Here is a 27,079-nt window from a genome sequence, read left to right as displayed (position 1 = left end):
GCCAGGATTTTTTCTAGAGGGGGGCAAAAAAAATTTTTGGCAAAAAAATGCTTGTATTTCTCAACACATTCTCAATTTATCAGTTTTAGAGGGGGGAAGGGACATTCCCCCCCCCCCCCACACATTAAATTTACACCACTTTGTCTTCGCGCCTCTTTTTTTTTTTTTTTTTTTCTTCCTTTTTTTTTTTTTTTTTTTTGCTTTTTCCGGGGGGGGGGGGCAAGTGCCCCCCTTGCCCCCCCCCCCTCGCGACGCCCATGGTTACACTCACACGTGTACAACAGCGATCTTCACAAATAACATGAAAAGTGGACGTCTGAGGGACTGCCTATGTGCTTTCATTGCAAGTATTTAAGAAGGTGAGTTTTCTCACAAAACGTAAATACACTAGCAGCAAATCCTGTCACTCCGGATCATGCCATTATGGTCGTTATTTACGGAGGTAGTCCAGTAAATTGGCCACATGGGGCGGTGTGGCCATTCTACCCACTATTTGGTTCTTCGCAAGGCATGTTCGTGCAAGCCTTGGACCGTTCAGCTCACCAACACCCCAGCATAAATTAAGTGCGGATACGACACAAAGGTGTGCGCGGATCATCCGGGATGTTTCGACATGTGGCTTACAGCTCCCACCAGACCTATGTTCTTGCAACTCAATGGTTCTTGAGTCTGGAGTGCTGAATGGTAACACATACCAACCGATGAAAACTGGTGTGCAAATGAATAGAAGTTTTCATCGGACGACGTCAGCTCGCCCCCACCTATCCGTGCAAACACCTCTTCGCGAACCCCTGCTGTTGCTCCAGTCAGCCAGCAACCTCCCTCGTTGGACCGGTCCTCGGGATCCCACGCTGCGGTGTATGTAGGACACGATGCCATAGGCTAGGGCTACGAGCAACCCGGGCTCCTCTCTCCTTAGTTCACCGGGCATTCATTCATGAAGTGAGGTAAGAATCGGCAGATTTCTTAATTTATCATTGTATACAATTCGTATTATATTCATTTACTTGCTTATTACTCTCAGTCTCGCTCTGATTTTGAAAGACTTGCTGTTTGGTCTCTCAATGTTATTTTGTTTTTGCCGTCTGTGACATTAAGTTTTTAGTTGGGTGTGTCCATACGTAACACGTATTTACTTCTTAGAACTAAACTGAAATTAGAACACTGAGTATTGTGTACAACTTCCCGTGCGCCGTCATAGCACAACTCGGCCCTGGGCTAGAATTTATTTCGGAGAAAAATCCATGAGGTGATTTCTCCCTTGTAAAGTGGTTGCAATAAGGTGCCAACAAATTCTGAGTTTCGACCGTTTGTGTCACTTTTACGCTTAAGATGTGAAACCACTGTTTCTACGTTCTCATACAATATTTTTTGAACATTTCTTCGACATTAATATACCGTGAATGAAGTACATAGCGATACAATAATTATGCAGCAGCTCCCAAATGGTTTAAAATGGCTGAAACGTACGTGAACAGTACCCTGAAAAAAAATATAGATTTAGGGTTTGCTTGTTCTCATTTTACCATCAGCTGCTTCAACGCGAAGTACCCCTACAAAACAGGGCTTCTGCATGCCTTTAACAAAGATTAAACCAATTCAATCTGCAATTTTATTACAGCTGAGCTGATCTTTATAAGCAAATCATGGATTTCGGGGACATGTATCTTAGAATTCGCTCGCAACAATGTTTTTACATTCCTATAGCTCAAGCTGTTTCGACTGATTAAATCGCAAATGTAAGGAATGTCAGAATGAGAATTTCCCAACAAACGTAATATTCAATTGCTGGATAGCTATAGAAACAACACGCAACAAATTACAAGTTTGGAGACCAAACAGTTTTACAGAAGGACATTTATATTTTATTAGCAAAACCATATACTACGTCATTTGCCGCGTCTCAATATTATGTTAGTAAAGGCGATCGCGTGCCTAATGTAAATACCAATACTGCATAATCATACCCAATAAAAAAACCCAATGAATTTCATTTTTTCCTCCAATGTTGCATGAAATACCCTCCCCGCCCCCTCCCAACCCCCCCCCCAAACAATAACAATGTAGTACATATTGTATTAATTTTTCCAAGCGCGTTATTATAGTCTTAAAAGGCCTTTGCCCGGCCAGATACAATATAAACACACGTCATGTATCAACAGTGTTTACAAGCCCATGGACAAACATGACTTGGTAGATCTAGATACCCTTGCTAAAGGCCCTTTAGACCATTATCATGTTGCAGTAATTTGATTTTTTCCCATTCAAATCAATGTAACCAAAGCGAGGCTGGAGGGAAAGATAGTCTGGTTCCTTTTTGCACAAAATATTATCATTCGGTACTGTTATTGGACACAGGGAACATGACTGCAATGATGGAAGCATGATATAGGTCTATTACATCCAGTATAACGAACATCGTAACCACAGTGTTTTAGTTTACATCTTTGAGCTTCAACACGAACTGCTTCTGCCGTTGCTGTGAAACTCTCATCAGTCTTGAGGTGTTTTTGTGTGGTTAATCTGCTTGAAAGTCATTTTATTTCCCGATCTATGAATTTGTTTTTAAATCAGACGATCAATGATACCTGCTGTACTGTTATTCATGTTTAATATGCATGATTAGTGCTGGGCAAGTAACCCAAGTACTTGCGAGTACTTGCTACTCGCTGTTCTACTCGTAACTTTTTACGCCATTGCTCCAACCCCACTCCTTATATAGTCGGATTCGAACGGAGAGCACATGAGTCGATTGAAAGATGGATCGGGAAGCCTTATCCAACACCTAATCCTGTGCGTAGCAGCAGTGACGTCATATTCAGCCTAGACCTCCTCGTTAATGACAGACAGGTTTACTCTGGAGGGGCAATGGTCGGAAGTCTTGCTAGATTCATCCTCTTCTTTACGCTGCATGCTGGCAAACTCCAGAAACACCTGAGGAAGAGACAAACCCATCTGAATGAAATTGGCGAACTCCGAAACTATCATTTCCAGTAAAAAATACAAGTAGTATGAGTGTGGTTTCATACCTGTTCTAGGGTGGGTTGACTGAAGCTGTATTCCTCAATGTGAAGAGTCTCTTTACCTGAAACAATAATATATTGCGTATAGCACAGATTGTGAAATCAAATATAAACTGAATCAATTCAACACTGATGCTTTGCAAAAGATCATACAGGAAAACACCGACAGCAAAGACTGTCGGCAAATACTTCATGAAAATAAAATTTCCAATTTCCAATTCTCATCTAAAACTATTCACTCCTGCATAATTATCTCTTGATCGATTTCGGTTTATGAGTACATAGCAGAAACAGCCCCTACAAACCTTCTTCAAGTGAAGCAAAGACTGTCGATAAAGACCTCACATCCTCGCTGGGAACCTTGTACACGACGCGCTCCCCAAACTTCTCTGCAACCTCTGCGCTAGGGAAGACCTCTTTGATTCTAGTATCTAAAGCAGCCATGAGTCCCTCCAGTAGCTGGACGGCCTGGCCGCTGGTGTGGTCCATGGAGTAGTAAGCTGGGCCCGGGTTGAGCTTGACTTCCAGGCTGTAGCCACGGCCGTACTTGCCCTTCAGATGTTGGGTCGTTCCAAGACACCTGGCGAGAGGACGAAGATGGTTGTAAGATGAGGCTTACGGTTGCGCCAGATAACTTTTCTCTTTTGAGGGTTTGTGAGGTTCTGTAAGGAACCTGGAAACTCTGATGGTTGCTGGGTCAAAATACTGCCACAATGTAGCGGAGGCACCATGAGGTTCCCGTCTGTATTCCAATGGCGTTTGACGACCACCATCTTTGCTGTTGTTTCATTGTTTTGTTTTTATACCTAATTTCACCCATGCACCTGTGTTTTCTTGGACAATTTAGAAATATAGACTAAATCTGTGTGGTAAATGAAGTTCAATCGTGGTGCGAATGCGACGTAATACTGCAGCCTAACCACACATCCTCACGCTATGATTTGATGTGGACGACGCCATCTTTATTAAGACACGTGATCAATCTTTATACACAAATATTACAGTCCCGCAATCCTCGCGCACAAAATGAACCCTGTATCCCTGTACGATCTCAAGAAAATGAGACTTACATCAACTTTCCCGACACCATGATTCCAACACGAGAGCACACCGCGTCTGCCTCCTCCATGGAATGCGTGGTCAAGACAGCTCCCCGGTCACCCCGGAAACTAGAGATGATTGTGTTCCTACAAAAGAAAACAAATCCAGTGACAACATCTTTCAGGACGTATCTTTAAATATGCTTTAATTGGGGAGTGTGCAAGCCCAGCTGCTGGCCATATATTGTGTCCTTGGGCAAGCCACTTCACTTCCTATCTCCACCCAGGAGTATATGGATACCGGCATAAGCTGGGAGTAGCCTGTGATGGACTGGCATCCCATCCGAGGGGAAATAGAAATACTCTCAGTCGTTTCATGCCAAAGAAACCAGAGATAAACGCCAGCCTGATTTGCCACCTTGGTTCGTGAAAGACTTTACTTACTTTCTACTCGAAATATGTTTTATTGCTTCATTGCGAGCGTAAAAATATGTGAAACAACTTCAGTGTTAAACTTTAAGTGACTTACCAGAGGAACCTCTTGGAGGTTGGATCCATACCAGTTGATGGTTCGTCCAAAAACACAATTTTGGGTTTTCCTATCATGCTTATAGCAAAGCAGAGCTGTTGAAGAGAAAGACAAAGAACAAGAGTATGCAACTACAACAATATGCTCACTAACACAACATGGAAAATATATAGGACAACATATCTCATGCGTAGCGGCCATTTTAGAGGGCACCTCCTATGATTTTAGTTGTAAACTTGTGAAGCAATATTTAATCGTATTCAGTTTTAAACATGGTCCCATGCGTAATCCTCTATGGGCAGCGTGCACCGATGAAAGAGGGCGCCCTTTTACCTAGCAACGACGTCCCATGGGCGGGACATTTCGCTGGTTGACGCGCACTGTTTCTTGTGTGTGACGCCAGTACACCAGGGGATTTGTACTATGTACACGCAGTGGCCGCGCTTCGCAGCAAATGAATTGCAGTCAGGGGCACGTTTTGGCGCAGTGACCGTAAACATGTTTCGAGTTCGCGGCCGTTTTGGCGCTTCGGTCACACTGCAGGCAAGATGGCGTCGGTCGGTCACCCCCAACTGTACTCTCTTTGCTGGTGAGGGGGTACGGAGCGGATAGTCTGACTATACGCACCTTTCTCTTAGTTCCTCCCGACAGTTGCTGTGCCTTTTTGTTGGCATGCTCACTGATGTTGAGGACACTCATGAAACTAAACCAGAATGTTTACCATTAAAACGAATGATCTATTGATACAGACTGATGTTTCATAATAGCCACAATTCCCTCAAGGAAGTCCAGTTAACAAAAATGAAAGATGTTAGGTAATCACACCAGTAATAATGTTATCTGTCTATTCTCTTCACCAAGAGTCGGATGATCTCACCCAAACATATATTGATACAAACCCCAAGCCCACTTCCAATGGAGTGTTTTTTCTTCCAATCGCAATATCAGCCGAATCGGTGCACAGAAACAAACGAATTACATGCACGCGTACACGGGCGTATTTAAAACCGTCAAGAAATTTACCAATAAAGTAGAGGCACAACAGTTCAGGAGAAACATCTGTATACTCACTGTTGGGCAATTGTCTTGGCGTCATCCGGGTGAACGCCGTTGATCTTCCCGTACGCCTCAAGATGCTCCCGCATCGTCAGGTTGGCATACAGTGGGTTGTTCTGAGGGCAGTAACCCATGACACAGAACGCGTCGCTCCGAGATGACGTGATGTTATAGCCAGCAACTTGTACCTGTGATCAATATAATGGCATGAGTACAGATTTAACACCCATGCCGAACATAAGACCGAACATGCCGAACATAAGACCTCCGGTGGTGACCTAATCTGAACTACGAAGCCTTCACTTTCCAACTGCACTATTTTGTTGTCAACTTTCCCTGTGTTGCGTTTTCATTCTCAGGATGCCATCTTCAAGGGCTTTACGACCTGTATAAGTCCATTGTCATTTTGGAAGCAACGCTAACGAACCTTGGAAATGACAAAGATAGCTTCAAGATAAATTACTGCGTTCATTTTTGTACAAACATCATGACCTAAGCCAAAACGATAGAGTTAGGTTACCATGCTCTCTAATGATAACATCACCAAGTCTTTTTTAAAAGGGGACTTTTGTTTTCTTATACCCACCTGTCCTCTGGCAGGCTTTGTCTCGGCCGTCATGACGTTCATGGAGGTCGTTTTGCCGGCTCCGTTGGGTCCGAGTAGGCCGAACACTTCCCCTTCATTCACGCTGAGCGACAGGTTGCGAACTGCTGCTTTGTACTTCTTCTTACGGCAACAGTAGCAACACCAACTCGTTTCATTGTATACTTTCCGTATGCCGGAGGCAGCCATGATACACTTCTTATTAGTGCACGGAAGATAAAGTTGAAATGAAAGTTAACTTTGGGATTGCCATTTCCACATGTCTCTTCGACATATCCCATACCGGTGACATTATAAGTAGTGTGTTGGGTTATAATCAGATAGTTTATGCAAATTTTATACGAGACTCTCAACTTAATTAGCATAGTGCCATTTCAAAACTCAAAACACGCCTACAGGCTTGAAATGGGCAACTTCAATGAAGAAAAAACAGCTCTGTTAAAAGCATGACTTATCAAACTGTGATTTGCAGGTCTCAAAGATTACACATGACGATAAAAGGACACGAAATCGCAAATTTCAGCTGGGTGAAATCTACAAACCTCATCATGGCGACTGCCTTTACGTAACACGGCTTCCACTTTCTGTCGCTCCAGACGCACGTCACTATCTTCATCCTCAATTATGTCATCGTTTGGGAGAGCTGGATTGGTCCTTTTCCTTTGAAATAAAGTCAAAATACTAATCTATCTCGTAACACGTTACTATTTGTCCACTGAGCTTCGGTAGGTCGCTTCCATAAAGATAATTGAAGCGGTAACTGAAATTGAAGAGTTTTGATAAATTCCTGGCGTCAAAAGTTTACAACTTCGAAGCTGTGCACGTCGTTAAACATTGATGCAGATCAAGCTAGGTTGCGGCCATCACCCGGCCATGGTTTTCAATCTGTAATCAGTGGGCTAAGTCGTTTTAAAGGTAGTTGGACTTGCCTAAGATTAAGTGAGCATTCTTTCGTGTTACCTCAACCTGAACACATCCCGCAGATTGCCTCCAGAAGAAAAGGTATCCAAGAAGTACAATAAGAACACCACCACCACAAGTGATAGTAGGACCTGTCGCATAAGTAAAACAAAACACACTTTAAACAAGAAAACAAAGACCAATATGGTGGAATATATGAAATAATGCGTCATGTATAATTAATTCTGTTTTATGCCTATATTTTCTCGAGATGGATACGTTATTCAAGTCAAAACAATTACAGCATATTGAGATGATTACATAAATTATTAATGACGTGTCACATTTGAAAGTGACTGTCTACAATATAAGAGTCTTGTATTCGATAACGACATGTAAATATCAGATACTTGTGTTGGTGGTCCTATATACTTACACATATGATGATTGGTAGCATTAATGCGTCGAACGTCATGTACGCTTGGAATGTAAGCGTGTCCAATTGTTCAAATCGGTATAATTGTTGATAGAACTGAAACGATACATAGAAAGATATATAACAAAGTAGGCCCGCGTTTAGAGCCTGATGTACTTACATGTTATTAGTAATCTGTATACCAAGCTTAGGGTATAAGTAGAGTTGTAGGGTAGGCAGGCGCGGTTCTACGAGGGGGCTAGGGGGGCTTTAGCCCCCCCAAAATTGTGTCCAGGCCCCCCCCCCCCAAAATCAATTCCGTAAAAAGAAATTGCATTAGCAAAAAGAAGGATTGTGATGTACATGTACTTGCGAACGGTCTCCCCCTAAAGAAATAGTCGTGACAAGGGTGCATTTGTATAGTTAATATAGTGTGAATGATTTTAGGATTTTATTGGCGCTCCGAAAATATGGCATGACCCCCCCCCCCCCCCCCCCCGCCCCACCTATTGATTTTCGGAGGCCTAAGTGTCTGGAGAAAATAACCGGTCTACATTTCAGCACGCCTCCCTGAAAAAAAATCTGGATGCACCCTGCTAGCGCCCCCCCCCCCCCCCCAATATTGGTTCTAGAACCGCGCCTGAGGGTAGGGTCAAGCCCATCATACCCGACGTGATATATGACTCGGATCCAGGACTCGGACCCGAGACCTCGAGTGGCAATTTCGGTGATTTGGACTCACATCGGCAAAACACTCGGACTCGGGTTCGGACTAGGACCAAAATGACTCAAGATTCGGACTCGACGCCAGAGTCAAGTGCCTCGAGACTCGGTCTCGACTCTACTGGACTACCAGCATTGCCATTTTCCCGGCGTCGCGTATGTGATTTGCAAAAGAAGCCTTTGGGTCTATGCAGCCTTTGGGTCTATGTTCTGGCTACATCGACCCCCCCCCCCCTCACCGTTCTCACCTCCAGATTGTGACTTACCGATTCGATATGGTACAGCATCATGAAGACAGAGAATGGAGGATAGAGAAAGCTAAAGACCAGACCAAGATCGCGGGTCAGTTCCAATAACATCGGCATTAATGCCCCGAGTACATAATGATGAAGAACAATGGTCATCACTGCAATGAAGACAGGCAGCTGCAATAGACACATTGGAGAAAAAAGAAGAAAAGGTTAACCTAGGGGTTACAAAACTCAATATATTCTTTCTAATTGACGGGGTGTAATACACCTCAGACCCATGAGTGTTCCTTCTCCTGTAGGGGGCGCGCTCACTGATCCACGTGACACTGCCTAAGGGGTTTTTCGAAACCTTTGCTTCGGCTTCGGCTTCGGCTTCGGCTTCGCCTCCTACTTCTGAATCACTGAGAGGCAAACTAAACGAAAGTATTCCAACTTTTGTCTTCATATCAACCGATTGAATGTTCCTGAAGCATAACAGGCACCAAAATGTGGCTGGAGTCCCCGAAGTCGGGGCCTAAAATGTCATTAAGCCGAAGACGAAGCCAAAGCCAGTCGTTTCGAAAGCGCTCTAAGTCTGGGTGCATGGGAATCAGTGTCGCCATTGTAGTAGGCAAAAAATCAGTAGCGCCAAGCACATTGGCATTAGGCTGTAGCCTTCAAAGCTGTGAATGATGGCAAAAAATGAGGGGAAAAAAGCACTGGGCCAACACTCAGTGCTGGGTCGGCATGATTATGACAACCATACACGGCACAGGTAGTGACCATTGATAAAACGTGATAAAGAAAGAAATCTGATTTGCTATTATCCCTATGGACACTCACATATATGTATAACAACTGAGCGACCCACAGACTCATCTTGTACTCTCTGAGGAGGAAACTCAGGCAGTAGGAGAACAAAACGGACAACGGTGTGAAGATGATCATAAAGACGGCAAAAACGAACATCCCTCCTGCCGTAGTCAGCGACGTCCCATGGATGGAGAATCCAGAAGCCAAGCTGAGGATGACAGCGACGATGACAATCAAGAACATCTGAGCGGCGTCTATCAGGAAATGCGACACCCAGTAATTGGCCATTGAGACCCCTGATACTCGCAGCTGGGCGAGCACTTGATCCTGTGATTGTCCGATTAAAGAAAAGATCAGTTATTATAGCAAATTTGTAATAGTGATTCTGAGTGATGGAGGGGACTAGTGGAAAGAACATCAACCAAATAAACCGATGACAGCCAGAAGAAGCCAATTTTCTTAGTTTTCTGTCACTTGTGTCAATGGGGAATCAGGTTGGCCTTATAGCGGTACTTTCCTCGCCTTCCACGGCTTTGACCCAGGTTCAAATCCCGATGTAGATTGGGTTTTAAACCTCTTCCTGATCCCATGGGTGCTCCCCAGAATATTCATCTAGGCTTTTCCTCCCACCTCTAAAACTGTAACTTCTTCTCACTGTCTTCTATCCACAGGTTTCCTCAGGCTTGCGAGCTACAGTGCCTAGGGCGCTTTTGAGCAATCCCTTGGATTCATTGCCAGAAAGACCAAATTAAATAATGAACATTGAAAATGATCCGATGCCTGTGATCGAATCTCATTATCTGTGTTAATGGACTGATCCAGTATAGTAAGCACCGCCCCATGGTATTCTGACCAATCACAGCCGTGATTTATGTCTGACGTGCGTGCACTAAAGTCCGACATGCGTGCACGTGCGTATGATGCGCGCGAAAGGAAAATGCACCGTGGCATTGGAGAGGAGCACGTGTTAATTTGACCACGTGCGCACTGGGCGGAGCTTTCTGGATCGGTCCATTGCTCGACCAACCTGTCGTTCCTTGACAACGTTGATCATGAAGCCCATGGGTGGGATGACCATAGCCAGTCCGATGCCAACCATCATGAAAATCCCAGGATTCGCCTCACGAAAGGTAGAGATTTGCACCTGGAACGGGTGGCTGGCGATGGTCATGTCCAAGACTCTCTTATCTCTGGTCTGAAGAGGCAGGAAGGCGTTGCTGAGAATGTTGAGTGTGATCGGAAGAGAGTGGACCGCCGAGCAGTTGTACATTGCCACGGCCTTCGGAGTCTCGTTCTAAAGGTATGGGAAGCAAACGTGAATGTGGTCGGTTCAACGGTGCACCAAAGTCCGTTTTTGTTTGAACACTTTATACCGCGTCACTGGTATTTTGACCTGAAAGTCCGCACAGTACAAGTAATTGTTACTTCCTTGTGGTCTCCCATATTGTCTGCTAATGATCTGATCGACTTACGGTTCCTTCACCCAAACTGTCGGCGACTATGGCCAGATTGTGTGGGGCAACTGACATCACTTGGCTCACGTCGTCAATGCCTCTGTTGACCAGCCCCATGCGATGAAACTGGTCGGTCAGCAACTTGATGTCTGCGGTAATTCACAATACACCAGCACCGAATGAGATGTGATAACCACTAACAACAAATTAATGGACTCAAAGTATGTACTGTCTCAAAGACTTTTTTGCCATTCATAATGCTCATATGCTCTAGATCAAGATACAACTGAATGGTCAAGTTTACATTAAATTCATTTGACATATAATAACGACATAAAAGCACCAGTGTGTTTGCTGCCACCAATTGCCCAAGAGTCTCCCACTCCGACTTCAGCGTGCCGATATCTCTAGTACTTACCCTGCTCACCCATTGTGAGGTTGTTTTCGTACAGGAGAGGCGTCTGTAGTCTCGAGCTATGAGAAGTGGTCTCCACGTACATCTTAGGGTCAAGGATCAGGGGACCTTCGTCAAGGCCATAAGTGGTGTCCAGTGTGACGGTTGCCGTCAAGATGGCGGCCAGAACCATGATCAAGCATGGGAATACGAGTCGGAAGAAATACGTCTATTGTGGAAAGACAAATAGTTGGTCATTCTTCAATTTGTACCCTTTTGACACCACTACAAAATGTGCTTCAATATGTTTATAAACCAAAGACATTTCTAGAATCATAAAAATGTCCGTTTGATTGTCAAATGGATTGTCCTTCCTCTCGCTAATGGATACCTGAAAACAAATATAGACAAACTTCAAAATGCCTAGCTGTGAGGGCTAGCTCTCAGCTGGCCCTGCGACGGTATTTAGACATTGGGATTTGGGAACAAGCTTCTTCTTTTCTGGATTTCATCACCTCGACGACTCAGTTCAGATTCTAAGTTTTATAATTAACTTTTGTCAAATCACCTTGGGACTGCGTAGGATCTGTTGCAGCTGGGCTTTGCAGAGCGTCCTTATCTGGTACTTGCCCGGCCGAAGAGGTTGTGTGATGTAATGCTCAACATCCAACGACATGGGATCAGCATCAACGAGAGTGTTCTCACGAGAATCTTCTCTCGCCTGAAGGAGTGGCGTTGTCTCAGAATCGTCTGTGGGGAGTACTATGCGGAAAAATTAATAAGACAACAAAGTGAACTTTCTTGGAGTTTTGAAATCATGATTTTACCATAAACATAATGTGACTGCATGGGTTCTCAGTGGCATTTTGTTTTCCATAATAAGTTTGTTATACACTTTAATTGTAGCCAACTTGAGCTCATCCATCCTAGCTTTGGTTGCAGTAAAATACCCGATGAATTCTTCTGCAAATCTTGCTCATCTGCTTCCTCTTCTTCGCTGAGTTTCAGGAAGACTTCCTCCAGCGTTGTCATGGAGACACCATACGACTGGATCCCAAGTTGCTTGGCAACCGTTTGACCGCTCTCAGTGGTTTCCTCCAAAGCTTGAAACAGACCTTTTAAGGTGCAAATATGTGATTTTTTTAAAATTAACATTTAACGAATACATTTTGATTACATTTTACATCGGTGCATGCCGAGAAAATACGTTCATTAAATTTAATCTTTTTTTTTAAATGAGGTCTACCAAACTGCAATGTAAAATTTTACCTGGGAATTTGTCCGATTCCTGAAGTGGTAGTGTATAAGACAATTCCATGCCGTGACTTCGAGAGACCTTACCCTCAGGAATATGTCTTGTCACCAGTTGGTTGATTTGTTGAACATTTACATCCTGCTCCACAACCATGCTAAAAAAATAAAAGACATGCCAACATTTCTGATTACAGAATTGAGCTTACATGTAGTTTATAAATTGAGAGTGATGACTGATGTTTATTATACAACACCTGAATGAATCCTGCCATCTGATTGGTGGGTCCTTGATAACATGTAATTGAATTATTCGTCCAGGCCACGGCCCGACTGCGCCGCAAAAATGGAAGTTCTACTCCACGGCAAATAGAATTTCCATTGCACGGTCACACTGGTGGCTCTGACCAATCAGATGACGAGGATTTAGTCAGGTGTTGTATACCATAAATAATGAGCTACATGCGTGCAATTGAAAAAAATAAAACAATTTCATTCGGTGACAGATGGAATTGCATGCTTCGCCTCATGGAATGGAACATCCATTTGTCTTCCCATGAAATTATTCTTACCATTGCACTCATAAACTTTCATTATTTGTATACTTAATGTATTAAGGATAGGCTTTACCAGTATTCCTTTCTCAGCATGTCCATGGTAAAACTTGGTTTTCTGAAGCAATATCAGGAATTTTATTTTAAATATAGCACAGTTCGGTAAGGCGCAATGCAGTTAGGCCTTCTTCATAAAACTATCCAATATTTTTATCTTAATAACACACTTTTCTTACCCAAGATGGTATCCAATGCCGAATCGATTCTTCAAAAAGAGGGAGGAACCATAGCAACGGAGACTTCCTCTTGACATCACAGCTTTACGATCTACAAATAAGTATATCACCCTTACTTTCAGTATTTAAGCTGTACATTAAAGGGCTTATGCGAAAGAAATCTCTATTGATTATGTTTCTTATGTGTCTAATGCAGAGTTAATTTTCATATTTGGTAGCGACTGCGTTATTATGTGAATACAAATTTCCATATTTATTAGCAAAAAAAGAGTAATGTCATCTGAACACAGCTTCAATGTAAAAGCTGGTTCAGCATCAAAAAAATACCAGAAATGTTGGGTTTTCTGCGGACAAAAATTTTGGTATTACTTTGTCTTGGTACAATAAAGTTCGTTCATTAGCTAACTCAGCTACGTGTACAGAAAATTCCGGAGCTGAAGAGCATGTGCCATAATAACACTCTAAGTTGACAACCATATAGGCATTGGCCACGTACATTGTATAAACTGTGAGAAAAAGTGCTAAGAATGCTTTTGTTCGTACACGTCCGCAGGTTGCGAACCACTGCACTGTGCGGTTAGATCACAACTAGCACTGAACAGCTGGATTTTTCGTGACCCCCGAAATTCGTCATGGTCCTCGCAAGAGTAAAACAAAACGCCCAGCCTTTAAGGGGATGGTTCTGTGGACGTTGATGTATAAAAGCTCTTTCTCTTAAATATCATATTTTGTTTAAAACGCGTTTTGCAGCCCCATTGGGCTCATTCCAAGCCGTAATGGACCGATCCAGTAAGCACCGCCCCATGGTGTTCTGACCAATCACAGCCGTGATTTATGTCCGACGTGCGTGCACAAAAGTCTGACATGTGCACGCGCGTATGATGCGCGCGGAAGAAAAAATGCAGCGTGGCATTGGAGAGGAGCACGTGTTAATTTGCCCACGTGCACACTGGGCGGAGCTTACTGGATCGGTCCATTCCCTTTAATTTCGCCTTTACTTTGTTGCGCAGCAACGAGAAGTTGGACAGGTTCACTTTCGTATGCCCGCACCTGTATGGAAAGTAGTTCTAGCCACTTTCACAATCATCATTTGATTGAGACACATTGAGTTGGGATTCCTGTCTAGCATTGCTTCGTAAATTATCGTGAATCTTTTGGATAGTGATTTATTAATGATACGAGCAATAATTGTATGATAATTGTATTTTTACCGCGCACCAATACCCAACCTAGTTTACCGTGTTATTTGGTTCCGAGGGGGCGCTATTATATCCATGGCTGCATCCCTCTCATGCGGAACTCACACACAATTCGGATGGGAAACACATCAGAAAACCTTGGGTTCTGTGGCTCAAGCGTGGTTCTGTTCACCACTAGGAGTGTCCACCCACCCCTTGGTGTCCGAGTGAGTATGTTTTTAGAGTGTTTGTTTTATCCTTGCAACGATATTCTGCATTTTTCGACGCTGAAGTTGTTTGTAAATTTTCTATGCACGTAACACTGTCTGTGTGCACGCTGTACGGTACACTTGGTACAGTGGCGCCTATAAAAGTAATAACCCTATATGATTGCGAGGATACTCGCTAAATACGCCCTCGCTGAACACTCGCACGTTCACTGGATATACACGTGCGATGCTGGCGCGTGGTTAATGAGGTTCTTATTACATAAAATTATGATTATTGCATAAAATGAAGTATGCATGTAAATAATTAGGATTCATGTTTTTATATGGATTTGTCAATTCAGTCCTTACTTACGGAGGCCCAGGCCCGCCCCACAGCCGGCGTGCAAGCACTTCCGCTACATTAATAGCAGCTTAGAGGTATTAAACCATGAGAAGAATTGACAGAGTTTCCATGGCTTCCATTTGCTAGCTTCCACAGGCTGGCATCTGATATTTGCGATCGCAAAATAATAATGTTTGGTGTTTATAGCAGTATCAAATCGCTTCGCAATAATTATCCCTGTTCGTCAGGCAATGAGACCATTTTCTGTAGCTGCTGCACATCTGCGCAATATGGCCTCTACCTATCTCTTCCCAGATACCAATTCATTATCCTTGGTGGAGTTGTTGTAAAGCGTCTTTTTCAAGAACACAAGCACCATGTTCCCTGTGGGGTTCGAACTCGTGTACCATGTATCACAGTACATGAGTCCAACAATTAAACCATTGGACCACAACACCTTTAACCCTAACAGTCCCGAATCCTCCAATTTCAGTATGATTTTACACACCCCGTAGGGAGTTAAGGCTACAAATACTTCCGAGACTCTCATAAATTCTATTCAGCGATAGGCTTTAATTGCTGGACAACATCTCTCATGAAATGTTGGCAATTGTGTGGGAACAAAATACCACATGACCTCTGACCTGCCAAGATGTCAGCTTCCTCCATGAAGTGAGTAGTGAGCACCATGATCCGTCCCTGTCGCTGGTTCTTCAGGAGTGACCACATCTGCCGGCGAGAGTACGGGTCCATGCCGCTACTCGGCTCATCGAGAAACAGAACCTGCGAGAGGGCAAACATCAGATGCTTCACATCTTGTGGAAACAATAGACAGGTCGATTAACCACAATTTTAGCAGGATGAACAAGTCAATGTCTACATGATTTAGCTGCAAGGTCTATAGTTTGAAAAGGGACACAAATGGTTACGAAGTTGACAATGCTGCAGCACCTGGCGATAAGAGGTGGTAAAATATAACGGTGGCCACCATTCAGCAAGTCGCAACAACTTATTGGTAGTTGACTGGTCACCGTAATTGACAGATGACCATCAATCACGACGGCCTCTACCGAGCTCTACGTCAGACCGCAGACCTTTCCTGTCCAGAAGGCAGGCCACAAGCTCCGATCGGTGTGCCACATCTACATCTTTCCTGAGGGTGTCAATAAAGGTGGAACGAACAGGGGTGGTCACGACCTCTATCGCCGTGTGTCGTCTCGCGATGTCTGAATCATGGCCAGCCACTACCAAACATATTGATGTCAAATGGAAACACAAGGAGGAATAACATGGGGGACAAGATGGACAAACAGTCACAGCATGGACTGGCGCTCGTAAGCTGAATTGTTACCTTTGGGTCTCCGATCAGAGCAATTCCGACGCACAGTTTGCGTTTCTGCCCACCACTAAGGTTCTTAGACTTGGTGTTGGCCGAATCTATTAGCTGGATTTGCCTCAACATCTTCTCCACCTGTCAGTAGGTGTAGAAAGATCAGAGGGACTTTAGTTACAGGGAGACGAAGAGGTTATTGATTACAGGAATTGAGACTTCGCAAAATGTGTCACCTACCTCTGAATTGGTTTCACTTGAAGGTACCCCTTTCAGTCCGGCGTACACCTTGAGGTGTTCCCGAGGCGACAGGGTGTCAAAGAGCGTGTCCTCCTGAGGACACACCCCCATCATGGACCGAATCTTCTGCATCTGTATGGGATCCCGGATGCTGTAGCCACATATGGTGGCCTGGCCGCTGTCGGCTGTTATCAGGCCAGTCAGGGTGTTGATCAGAGTGGTCTTACCGGCCCCGTTGTGACCCAGGAGGCAGGTGATCTGGCCCTCGTAGACGTCCAGTGTCATATCTTTTCAAGCAGAAACATGAAAGCAGGTCAGACAACAGATTTGAAAGCCTACGATTTTGACGCTGCTATGTTTGCGGTTAATTTTTTTTTGTTCCCACGTATTTGTCTTACCTTTCACAGCAAGAACATCTGGTTCACCCCAACCTCCCTTAAACGTCTTGGACAAATTACAAATCCTACGAGAAGAAAACGGTATTTTTCTTATTTAAATATTTAAGATTAGAGTTCGTTAAATAAAATGTTTTAGTCCGATCCTTATACCAACACCGAAAAGTTTGTTTATTTATGGTGCTTTGGGAAAGAATTTGAAGAGATATCTACACTGAACTAAAACCAAAAAAATGCAAAATCCTTCCAATACCTGAATTTTTGTAGTCAGATCCTTATACCAACACCGAAAAGTTTGTTTATTTATGGTGCTTTGGGGAAGAGTTTGAAGAGATATCTATACTGAACTTTAAAAAAAAAATGCAAAATCCTTCCAATACCTGATACCAGTAGTGGCTCTCATTTCCGGGGATACCTTCTCCACATCTTTCCTTGCATCAAATCTGTCAAAATCCAGAGGGCTGCTGACACCAGTGTTTGAACCTTTGCGCCAGTACGAAGGCATGAAGCAGAACCACGGCGGCTTGTGCTGACCGTAGTTCCCTGTATATGAACAGTTTTGGAAAAGCCAAAGTTGTATATCATGTTGTTTAACACACGTACACAACCGCGGTGTTTTTTTTTAATGGAAACCGTAAGAGGCATTGCAAATATCGTGCTTAATGACCTTTTAAAACAGGGGTAAGTAGCTCTTGGTAGCAGGTTGGAAAAGGCATTAATCTTAATATTAGCCAGTCAAGGAGCTAATTGCTCTTGCCAGGTGATCTAATGTTTCAAATTCTAGCATTATATTAAATATTCCCAAGTGCTGCGTACTTTCACACACTATAAACCATATTATCGGTATTATCTGTATAGGTCTCACCAGGTATGACGTTGTCAAAATATACGGCAAGTAGGAAGTACAGCGCGGTGTCGATAGCCAGCATGGCCACGTACGGCGGGTAACCATCCAGCCCGATGTTGTCAAAATGGATCCCAGGTCCAAGCGTCTCATACAGCAAGGCCTGAACCAATAGAGGACCACATTTTAAATTCAGGCAAAGCAAAGTCAGTTCGGCAAGGCTCAGGCTATAATTTAACTCACTAATTTGGTGTATTTCCTTTGTAGGCATATACGATCATTTGCATTCCCCCCCCCCCAAAGTTATCCAAGCGAATTATTAATAATATACAAATGCGGACTTGGACTAAAGATCGTACTTCTGTAATGCTCCGCTGATTTCCAGCGATCAGTCACTTAACATAATTTTGTAGAGAAAAATAACAGTGTTATAGATGAAATTGTGTTTCGTGATCAAAGGTTGTACACGGTGTGTTTTACAGTTTTCTCGAAAGTGTAGTATCCACTGAGCTGAAACTTCAACAGGTTAGGTTTGGAATATTCTACTATGGCTTCTGAGTGGTGTCATTATTGGAAACAAACAAAATACATGAAGAGCAACGGATCCAATGTCCCATCAATTTATCGAAATGAAACTTTAGGGCGACACGCACATCACGTCAAAAATATCGTGTTTCCAATATGTATTGTCTGTTCGCAAATTCTATGATCCCAACTGAACAATGTGTCATTCTTGGTGACAGACTGATATTCCACTAGTATCCTCCCCCTTTCGTGGACACGTACCATGTCAAGCAACAATGGCGACGTCCTCGTTTCAAATCAAGTCCACCCACATGTGTTTGTTTTGTCTTTGTATATGATAGGCATACCTGGTCCATGGCTAGACCGGCAGCTGTTGGTGAAAAGAAAGACAGCAGCCACTTGATGGAAATGTCGACGCCAGAACTTAAAGTGATGGCCACGTACACCACGGTCAGAATCAAGGTAAGCACCGTCGCAAACACCCCAGCGGCCACGGCCTTGTTGAAAAACGGCGTCAGCATAAACGCAAGACTGATAACTGAGAACAACAAGAAATAAAAGACGCATTCAGGAATCACACGATTTCTTAGTTTGCTGACCTGAACATTACCTATCTGCTGGACGCCGACGGTTCCTTCCCTGCGCAATGAACTCAAAGGTCGTCCTGGGGCTGCCCTTAGTTTTCAAATGACACCGAGCAAAATCACATATCAGGCATCTGTTGGTCGATAAACTGCATTTATTAGTCTACGGTCTTTTGTTCTTGTATATCAGAGTGATCGACTTCACTCAATTCTGCGGAATAGGCCCAACATGTGAAGTTTAGTGACATTCCAAACTACACTGTATTCAACTATAAAAAACAAAAACATTGACTTACGTGACATTCCGTAGAGGAAGAGAATTAGGAAGACAAGGAAGAAATCTCCCGTCGCTGTGGTATTGATGGCGTATTTACTCAGCAGTGTAATGATCAGAGAAACCACTATGAGCACGATCCCATAGACCATGAACCAGGCAAGCCTGCGTATTTCAAGGACCGAACAAAAAGTACTTGTTAAATTATCATATTGTCACTATAGTCTTATAACCAGACAAATAGGGTCCAATTTGCCCGATTTGCACAAGTGTTTGCGTCTATACTTTATACTGTAAGGCCGAGTCGTACTTCGCGCGAAGGCAAATACGAAGCGATTCAATGCAGCATTCGCTTCGACATTCGCCGGATTTGAAACAATACGCTCAATTTTTTTGGTGAATTCGCAGCTATAAACTTGCCGTGATGTCACAAACTAGCATAGAGATAAAGAAACTACGGTCCAAATACAATCGAATATCGCTGATCGCGGTATCCGCCGATGTGCCAAATAGCACCGGTCATGTATCCCAGTTATTTCTGTGGCCAAGGCTTTTAGCCCAGCCCAAGGAATTTTTTTATAGGTTATTTCTTACATGCTTTCAGGAAACACAAGGGCACAATATGCTCGCAAGCAATTCGCTTGTGAGGGACAAACCCTTATAGTTATGAATGTTCTCACCAGAAGGCTGCGTTGGACATTCCCATCATCAGCATGTTCTCCTTGATCTTCTTCTCTTTCTCATACACGAGATTGGTCAGCAGTATGCTGACGAAAAAGCCGTACATTAGAACGTAGGCCACAACACATAAGAGTAATGACTGCTGGTATGAACCGAAGTATTCTCCCAAAGGAAACATCCGAACCCACATGTCAGGCACTGGAATAGATTGTCCCGTTACTACCTGCAAGGAGCCAAAACATTATACAGGCAGAGTAAAAAAAAAAGAAACCAAACTGTCGTGACTATTGTTTTAGTAATTAAGTTCTACAAGTAGCACTTTCAAAATCTAGGATATGAAAGCCCAATTCATAAGCTTTCTTTTAACGCAAAAATAATTCAAATCTCTTTTGTACTTTTTAAGTTGGCGGAGTTAGAAACACAACCACTGTTTAAAAGTTCTGTCCACGGATTACAAAAAAAAAAGGTGTGTGTACTTTCAGCAAAACGAAAACAATTCACACACATCTCTATGTGATTTGTTTTCTGGCGTTTTGATGAAAGAACACTTACCTTCTCGTGATCCGGGGACAGAACTTTAAAACGGTGGTTGCGTTTTAAATTCCGTATCTTGAAAAGCACATGAGTGATTTAAATGATTCTTGTACTGAAAGAAAACTTATGAATTCGGCTTTCATATCCTAGATTTTGAGAGTGCTACATGCAGAACTCCACTAAAACAATGGTCCCGACACTTGGGTTTCGTTTACTTTGACTCACCCTGTACGTCACAACTTTACAGCGTGATACCACTGTGTCAATCCACATAACCAAGAAAAGCAGCAAATGGAATGGCCATTTTAATGCATCGATCGTTTTAATCGGGCGGATGAGCAGAAACCATTGTTGAATTAATGTTGAATCAATTAAAAATGATTCCGCAAGCAGCAAAATCTCCGTGCTACTTTAATGCAGTAGCCTTGGCCACAGGCCCTTTGAATGATACCAACCTTTGCAACAGCATTTTGCAAGACGACTTGAAGAGCGGCGAAACCAGAGTACAGATACGAGTTGGCATCAGAAGAGACAAGACCGGGCGAACCGTCGGACGAATCAAAACTGAAACAAAGTTCTGTTAACAAACAAGACATGAGAAAGTGAATGTTAACCGTCATAATTATGTTACAAGACTTCAATAGCCTACTTCACTTAAAAACCGAATGTACAGCGGATGGCAACAATAACTGGATTGCACGTCAGAATAATGATGTTCTCAAAGATAGGTTTTCAAGTTCGATCAATATAACCATTTGTAGGTAGGCAGAGCTTTTGGAAAGGAACGTTATACTTTGCGACACACAATCGACCTCAATCGTCTTAGCCAGTACGTTACCTGAGTCCGGGAATGGTCCTAGTGCTTTGCTGGCTACACTCCCGTACGGCATGCGTATGACAAGTGTCAGATCGTCCGGGAAGTTGTGGCTGAAGACAACCCCGATGTCGATCTCGCTGAAGTGCGAGCGGTTGAACGCCGCCACCATGTCGGCCTCGCTGCTGAAAGGGAGCATCTCCGGCGGTGCGTGGTCCCCGAAGGTCGCCTGGACCTCGCCCATGACACGGCTGGTGTCGGTGGTGTTGGGGGTGTAGGCCCAGGGTTTGCTGGCGTCGGGGAAGAACGAGCGGTGGGTCGTGGCATTAGATTCCAGCAGCTGGTAGTCGTGGAAGGTATCGTACTTTTCAGGATCGAATGTTAAAGTTGCTGTCATGCTCTGGATGACCGCAAGGGCGGCAATAAATAAGCAGGGGACCACCAATTCCTGCAAGGGAAGTTGCACAATTGTTGGAAACATACGGGGTGTGCCCCTCCCAAATAGGATAATGTGACCAAACTTTACTATGACCATTATTATAAAACAGTCTTTTTCATAAAGTCTGGTGTAGTGAGCATTCTTTTGTAATGAGTCTGGCCATGTATCACTACGCTCCATTGTCACGACAGATTATCCGAACGATGCTTTTTGACACGATAAATTGGCTGGAAGTTACTTTTGATGGGATACATTATCCTAACCACTATGGCAAAGTATATTTATGATAATTGTGGTATTAGCCAAATGCAAAAGATCAGGAGATTGTTCGTTCCATCAAAAAAGTTCAGAATGTTCATCGTTATACTACTGGTTAAAAAGTTAGTGATAAATGAAGAAAATGTCGGCAATCTTGACCCAAAAACTAAGCTCAAAAAACGGAAGGGTGTCCTCGATCTTCTTATTGTTAATGAAACAAGATATGCCGTTTTTCTATTGGTCTTCAGGTTTTCTATGAAAGAAAAGTGGGTGTCACTTGAATTCTTACCAACAGAAGTTGTTTGATGTTTCGTCTCTTCAGCAACAGGTTGCGGCGAAACAAACAATACGTCTGACGCCAGAATGACGTCATGATGACGGCTTGGTGAGACGGATGAAGAGTAAACTTTGCTGAGGAAAATGGATGAATATCGCATAAAATGTGGCTGAAACTATGCCGGGAATTATAGATGAAGTTAATATTAATGTGCCTCCAACTCACCGGCCTTCTAAAGAGTGAAACAAACAAGTTGTGACATTGACATTAACACTAGACCTAACAATGTTTAAGCCAAACACAAATAGTTCTGCTTCCGATTATATTTCATTCGAAAATAGGGTAGATAGGTAGGGATTCTTTGCCAATTTGTGTGTGTACGATTATAATGGAGGCTTCTGCGTTTAGTCAAGGGTAAAAGGTAAAACTTGATGGTTTTGGGTGTTGTTTTCTCATTTTTCCAATAAAAACAATTAGGGTAGGGGCTGTCAGAATAGGGTAGGTAGGGAAACCGGAAGCAGAACTATTTTATTTTGTGGCCTTAATATTTTTACTTTACTGCAATCAGACTCGAACCAGGCAGCCAGCTCCGGCAAGCTTGGCGGTCGAATGGTTAGTCGTCTGCAACTGGCAAAGCAGGAGGTCGCGGGTTCGAGTCCCACCTAGCTTGTGTGGAGTGGCCTAAATGGATCAGCGGTCTCGCCGCACTCCTCGTGGGTAGTACCCTAGCTATGTTATACTAATGATCTGCTAAGCTCCACACATTCACCTCCGGCTCTTCTTCCAAGATATTGCCCGTCTCTCTCCGAATCCTTCAACTCTGATGTTGAAGGCTTGTCCGTTCAACATTTGGGACGACAGCATTCGAGGAGAGAGACTAGACTTGTGAATTCTCGCGAGTCCTCTGACAACATTGAGTAAATAACATACGTCGTATCATAGGCTATGTCTAACAAAAGGATCATTTATGCCAAACAGTGTAGTAGCTTACAGAATGAAATGAAACAAAGATCTCTTAGTCTTAAAGTGAATGCGAAATAAAAGGGTGTTTTTTTAGTCAAGACCACGTAGAAGCATATTCCGAATATCACGGCTTACAGATATACGGAATGCTCTGTTGTCAGTTAATTTTGCTGACTGTTCGCTGATTGTTAAGTAAAATGGTACAACAGCCTAACACTCACCATCTACCGGACAGGATGAACTTAACCTCCCCCAGGCTCGTGAAATCTAAAATGTGCATTTGACAGCTCGCATCATCTTTATATAGGGCCTTGTATTTCACCGTGTTGTTAATGTAGCGGAAGAACCGGAGCATGTACCTTTTGTGTGTTGTGCGGTTCCCTGACGCATTTGAACTTCACTGCATGCACGCGACGGTTCAGTGTTTGTTTACAATGACATCAGTTTCACCAGGCCGCGAGACGACGCGCTGAGTTGACGACGTGACTATGAGACAACCAGTTACATTTATAGCAAATACGTCATCCCATTCAGGCGTTCCTAAACGTGTGATTGGCGGTTCCACAAAGCTTGATATGATATGAGCCTAAATTACCCCCTAAAAAAACCGGTTATATACGGGCATTGTATTTCGTTTATGAAACGTCCAGGCAATTTTCCGGGTTTTTTTTAACACACATTTTAAATAAATTCTAAAAAAATATACCACTGGAGATTAAAAAGTGTTTCTCTACCGTTGACAGGACTTTTGTTCTGTGTGATCTTGACCTTTTGTTTTACAAATTACGGCGAAACTTGAAAAGACTGTCAAAATCAGCTTGGGCCACTTTCTTACTGTTCGCAACACCTTCTTAGTTTGTGAATGTCTTTCATTTTTATAGATGCCTGATAATCTGCAAAGTAGCCCAACTTCAAGTGGAATTCAAGTCATTTCATTGAATTAGCTGCATCTGAGTCTAGACTGCGATGTCCAAGTAAGATTATACACCTTCAGACTGTATAAATACGTTAGCAGAATGAGAGTGCCAGCCTAGTATTTTTTTTCAATATTTATGGATGACTGCTACAATTTTATTGACACGCTGTTTTGGCTGAAGTTGCACACAATATAGGCCTATATTGTACGTGAATTGCATGGAGCGCCCTTTGTACCTAGCTCTGTTTACTCTCGAGGTCAAGGTTTATCCATTCGTAATTTCCACGTGCCGATGTCTCGCTAATAATAGTATAGTAAACCTAATCAATTGTGTTTATACTTTCAGGGTTCAATGTAAGTTCAACTTGATATCGAAGGCCATGCAAGAACGGATTGATTGTGTGAGTATATATATTTGCTGAATTCGATTATATTTTTTTATTTTTTTCTCTAGCTTATTGCACACCTTTTCAAGTTAGTGTACCTTGAGTGATATATGCTTAATATTCGCGTAGGCCTATACTCATGTTTTGTCCTTTTTTGATTGTGCATTTTAAAATGGTTACTATTTTTTTAACGTTGGTTCACATAGACTTGCCGGTAGAAGACGAATTCCTTGTTTTATTCGCACAGACAATAAAGATCATTGACGAATTCGGGAATATGGGCCTTTTCATGGGAATGTATGGAATTTGTTCTATTTCAAACTACACCATGTTTTTGGTATCAAAAGATGGGCAAGGCTCGAAGCTAAAAAGTCAGAACAGCTCGGGTCGCGGAAAAAAAATATTTTTCAAGGCTATCGCGGAAAAAGTTGAGGGGGGGGGAATCCCCCGGCCCCTTTAAGGTTTACTTATTTGAAAATATGTGTTATATTTTTTATAATTTAGATTAACATCTGGGTTTTCTTTCTTTTTTTCCGATGCACCCTGTATATAAGTTTAAATGTAAGATGTATAATATTCTCAACCGCTCTGAGGTACATTTCTGTGTTCAATTTTGGACGAATCTATCAATTATGTCTTCATGAACGTATCTTTACAGTCCAGCCCTGTTTCAATCTCCTGAGGATCCTTGCTTTGCAGAAAGGTGTCGTAATACTTCACGGTGAAGGGCGGCGAGACGTAAAGGATGTTCACTCCTCCAAGCTCAACTTTTGTACATCGGCAGGGATCCTCAATTGGGATCATCCAGCGGTAAGTGTCTTGTGATTCTGGGTCTGGTGCCTTACCACATTGGCAGACCATTGCTAAAGGAGAAATATGTCTTATATTTGTTCACAAGATATACCAATTCGATACCCCTTTCACGACGTGACACATCGCATAGCCCCGTGCTAATGTACTATCAGTTTGTTACGACAAAGACATTTCGAAATTAGCATATATGTTTTGTCATGTCGTAATAAGGGTGACGATTTTCCCCACGTTTTCCGTTTTTAAATTCGTTGATGGGACGGATGAAGATCACTGTGAAACACTCAAATACGGGGCGCAGATCGAGTGATATGAATTAAGGATGGCGTTTAGTGAAGGCTTCCGGAAAATGTTTGGACTGTACGATGGTTTCTCGTGCCTTCGAGGCAATTTGAAAAGAACTTCATAATGTTATGATCCTACAGTAAAACGTTGCCCTGGAAACGTTACCCAAATAGTCAAGCGTGTTTGCATTTTAATCAGTGTGTCTAAGGCATTGCCATAGTAACAGCTTCGATACACCGCTGCCGGTTTTATTAGTTCTTTTTATGGCCTTTGTTTCAAAGTGGTGAAATTGCAGCTATTTCTGGCAAATGCCAAATTGCATCTACATTTAGTGATGTCTGTTGTGCTGATTATGCAAAAACGACTACCAACAACCAACGTGGGATTCTCAAGGCTTTTGCAGCAAAATATCCAGTGTATAAACCTGTATAGGGTGTGTAAAAAAAACGAAACCCAAATGTCGGGACCATTGTTTTAGTGAAGTTCTGCATGTAGCACTTCCATAATCTAGGATATGAAATGTTGTATTATTCATTTATTTATTTTGTTTTATCTCGGCTGCGGCCTCCCAATGATGATGATAATGATGATGATGTTTGATTATAATGGTGTTATTCTTACTTCATTACTGTGAAAAAATCCCATTGGATATTATTTTAGTGCTTTGAAGTTAAGAACGGCTTATGCGAATGATGAATTTAGATCGCCAGGTTAATGCTGAAAAAAATGTGATGCTGGTAAAAAAAATCTTCAAAGACTCAACAGATTTTATTTTAGGCTTGAATTTTGAAATCAATATTCTGTATGCAGAAATGAAGAGATCGCAGAGTTTCACCATATCGACCATGCTGACGGATAATTGCTATTGCTGTTATGGACCGGAAAAGTCGCTCCAGTACGCATGGAAACGCGGTATTCAAAATAGCAACCAATACCATTGTACCAATATGCTATATTCTAACGGTGTATTTTCGGGCGAGACACCAAGCAGGCAGATTGAAGACCCACTCCACTCTGAAAGAGAGAGAAAAACTGAGAGAGGGTGAAATTTATAATCCAAGAAACCCATTTGCTAACGTTTTGATTGTGTTCCGTTTTATGTCATTGTTTTTGTTGATCTCCGAGGGTCAGCCTTTATAGTCCCCTGACTGAAGTTTGAACCTATCTCACTGACTCAGTGACTGACTGTCACTTTTCGAATTAGACTTGCTCAATCCTTATTTTGGCCAAAAATTAAGTTGACTTTACATAGACATCTAAGACCAAACTGGTTTGCGACCAGTTTTGCTAGGATTGTTTTACTTCAAGACTTTTCTAAGAGTGGGTTTAGAAAAAAAAAAGAAATACCAACAATTCTGATTTAAACCCCTTTTCTCGTACAATAAAAAAAAATGGAGTCTTCCATCCTGAAACGATTCCCATGACAACCAGGAAAAATACAGAACTACCAATATTGTAGGGGAGAAATTCTGAAGGTTACTGTTTGAAAGACGTGCTAACAAGCGCCGCAATTGGGCTACAGGCGTGAATTTCCAATCTCGAACTGTTTGTTACGGTTGGAAGAAGGCGCCA

At 42.8% G+C, this 27,079-nt stretch overlaps 1 protein-coding gene and 1 long non-coding RNA gene across 2 annotated transcripts; one reads left to right on the top strand and one right to left on the bottom strand.

Moving 5' to 3' along the window:
• The first annotated feature begins 249 nt into the window (after window positions 1–249).
• On the top strand, window positions 250–27,079 carry LOC119734907. Its single transcript, XR_005272130.1, has 5 exons — window positions 250–947; window positions 18,628–18,748; window positions 24,373–24,427; window positions 25,071–25,222; window positions 26,318–27,079. It is a non-coding gene; the product is annotated as an uncharacterized LOC119734907 (long non-coding RNA).
• LOC119734905 (ATP-binding cassette sub-family A member 10-like) lies at window positions 2,295–23,583 on the bottom strand. Its single transcript, XM_038208536.1, has 33 exons — window positions 23,332–23,583; window positions 22,160–22,281; window positions 21,198–21,621; window positions 20,815–20,936; window positions 19,825–20,048; window positions 19,167–19,309; window positions 18,634–18,824; window positions 17,783–17,924; window positions 17,298–17,460; window positions 16,921–16,985; window positions 16,523–16,809; window positions 16,304–16,423; window positions 15,597–15,735; window positions 13,223–13,313; window positions 12,451–12,590; window positions 12,132–12,296; window positions 11,750–11,943; window positions 11,206–11,410; window positions 10,806–10,936; window positions 10,361–10,627; window positions 9,364–9,660; window positions 8,557–8,715; window positions 7,589–7,684; window positions 7,213–7,304; window positions 6,795–6,912; window positions 6,235–6,450; window positions 5,664–5,836; window positions 5,220–5,295; window positions 4,593–4,687; window positions 4,094–4,210; window positions 3,329–3,603; window positions 3,030–3,085; window positions 2,295–2,934 (listed from the first exon to the last, which is right to left on the bottom strand). Exons 2-33 carry the CDS (start codon window positions 22,241–22,243, stop codon window positions 2,824–2,826), a joined length of 5,178 nt encoding a protein of 1,725 aa, XP_038064464.1. The 5' UTR covers window positions 22,244–22,281; window positions 23,332–23,583; the 3' UTR covers window positions 2,295–2,823.

Source organism: Patiria miniata, unplaced genomic scaffold (genome assembly GCF_015706575.1).
Source record: "Patiria miniata isolate m_02_andy unplaced genomic scaffold, ASM1570657v1 HiC_scaffold_28, whole genome shotgun sequence".
Classification (NCBI taxonomy): domain Eukaryota; kingdom Metazoa; phylum Echinodermata; class Asteroidea; order Valvatida; family Asterinidae; genus Patiria; species Patiria miniata.
The sequence above is the reverse complement of the archived record's forward strand: the minus strand, read 5'-3'. Positions and strand labels throughout refer to the sequence as shown.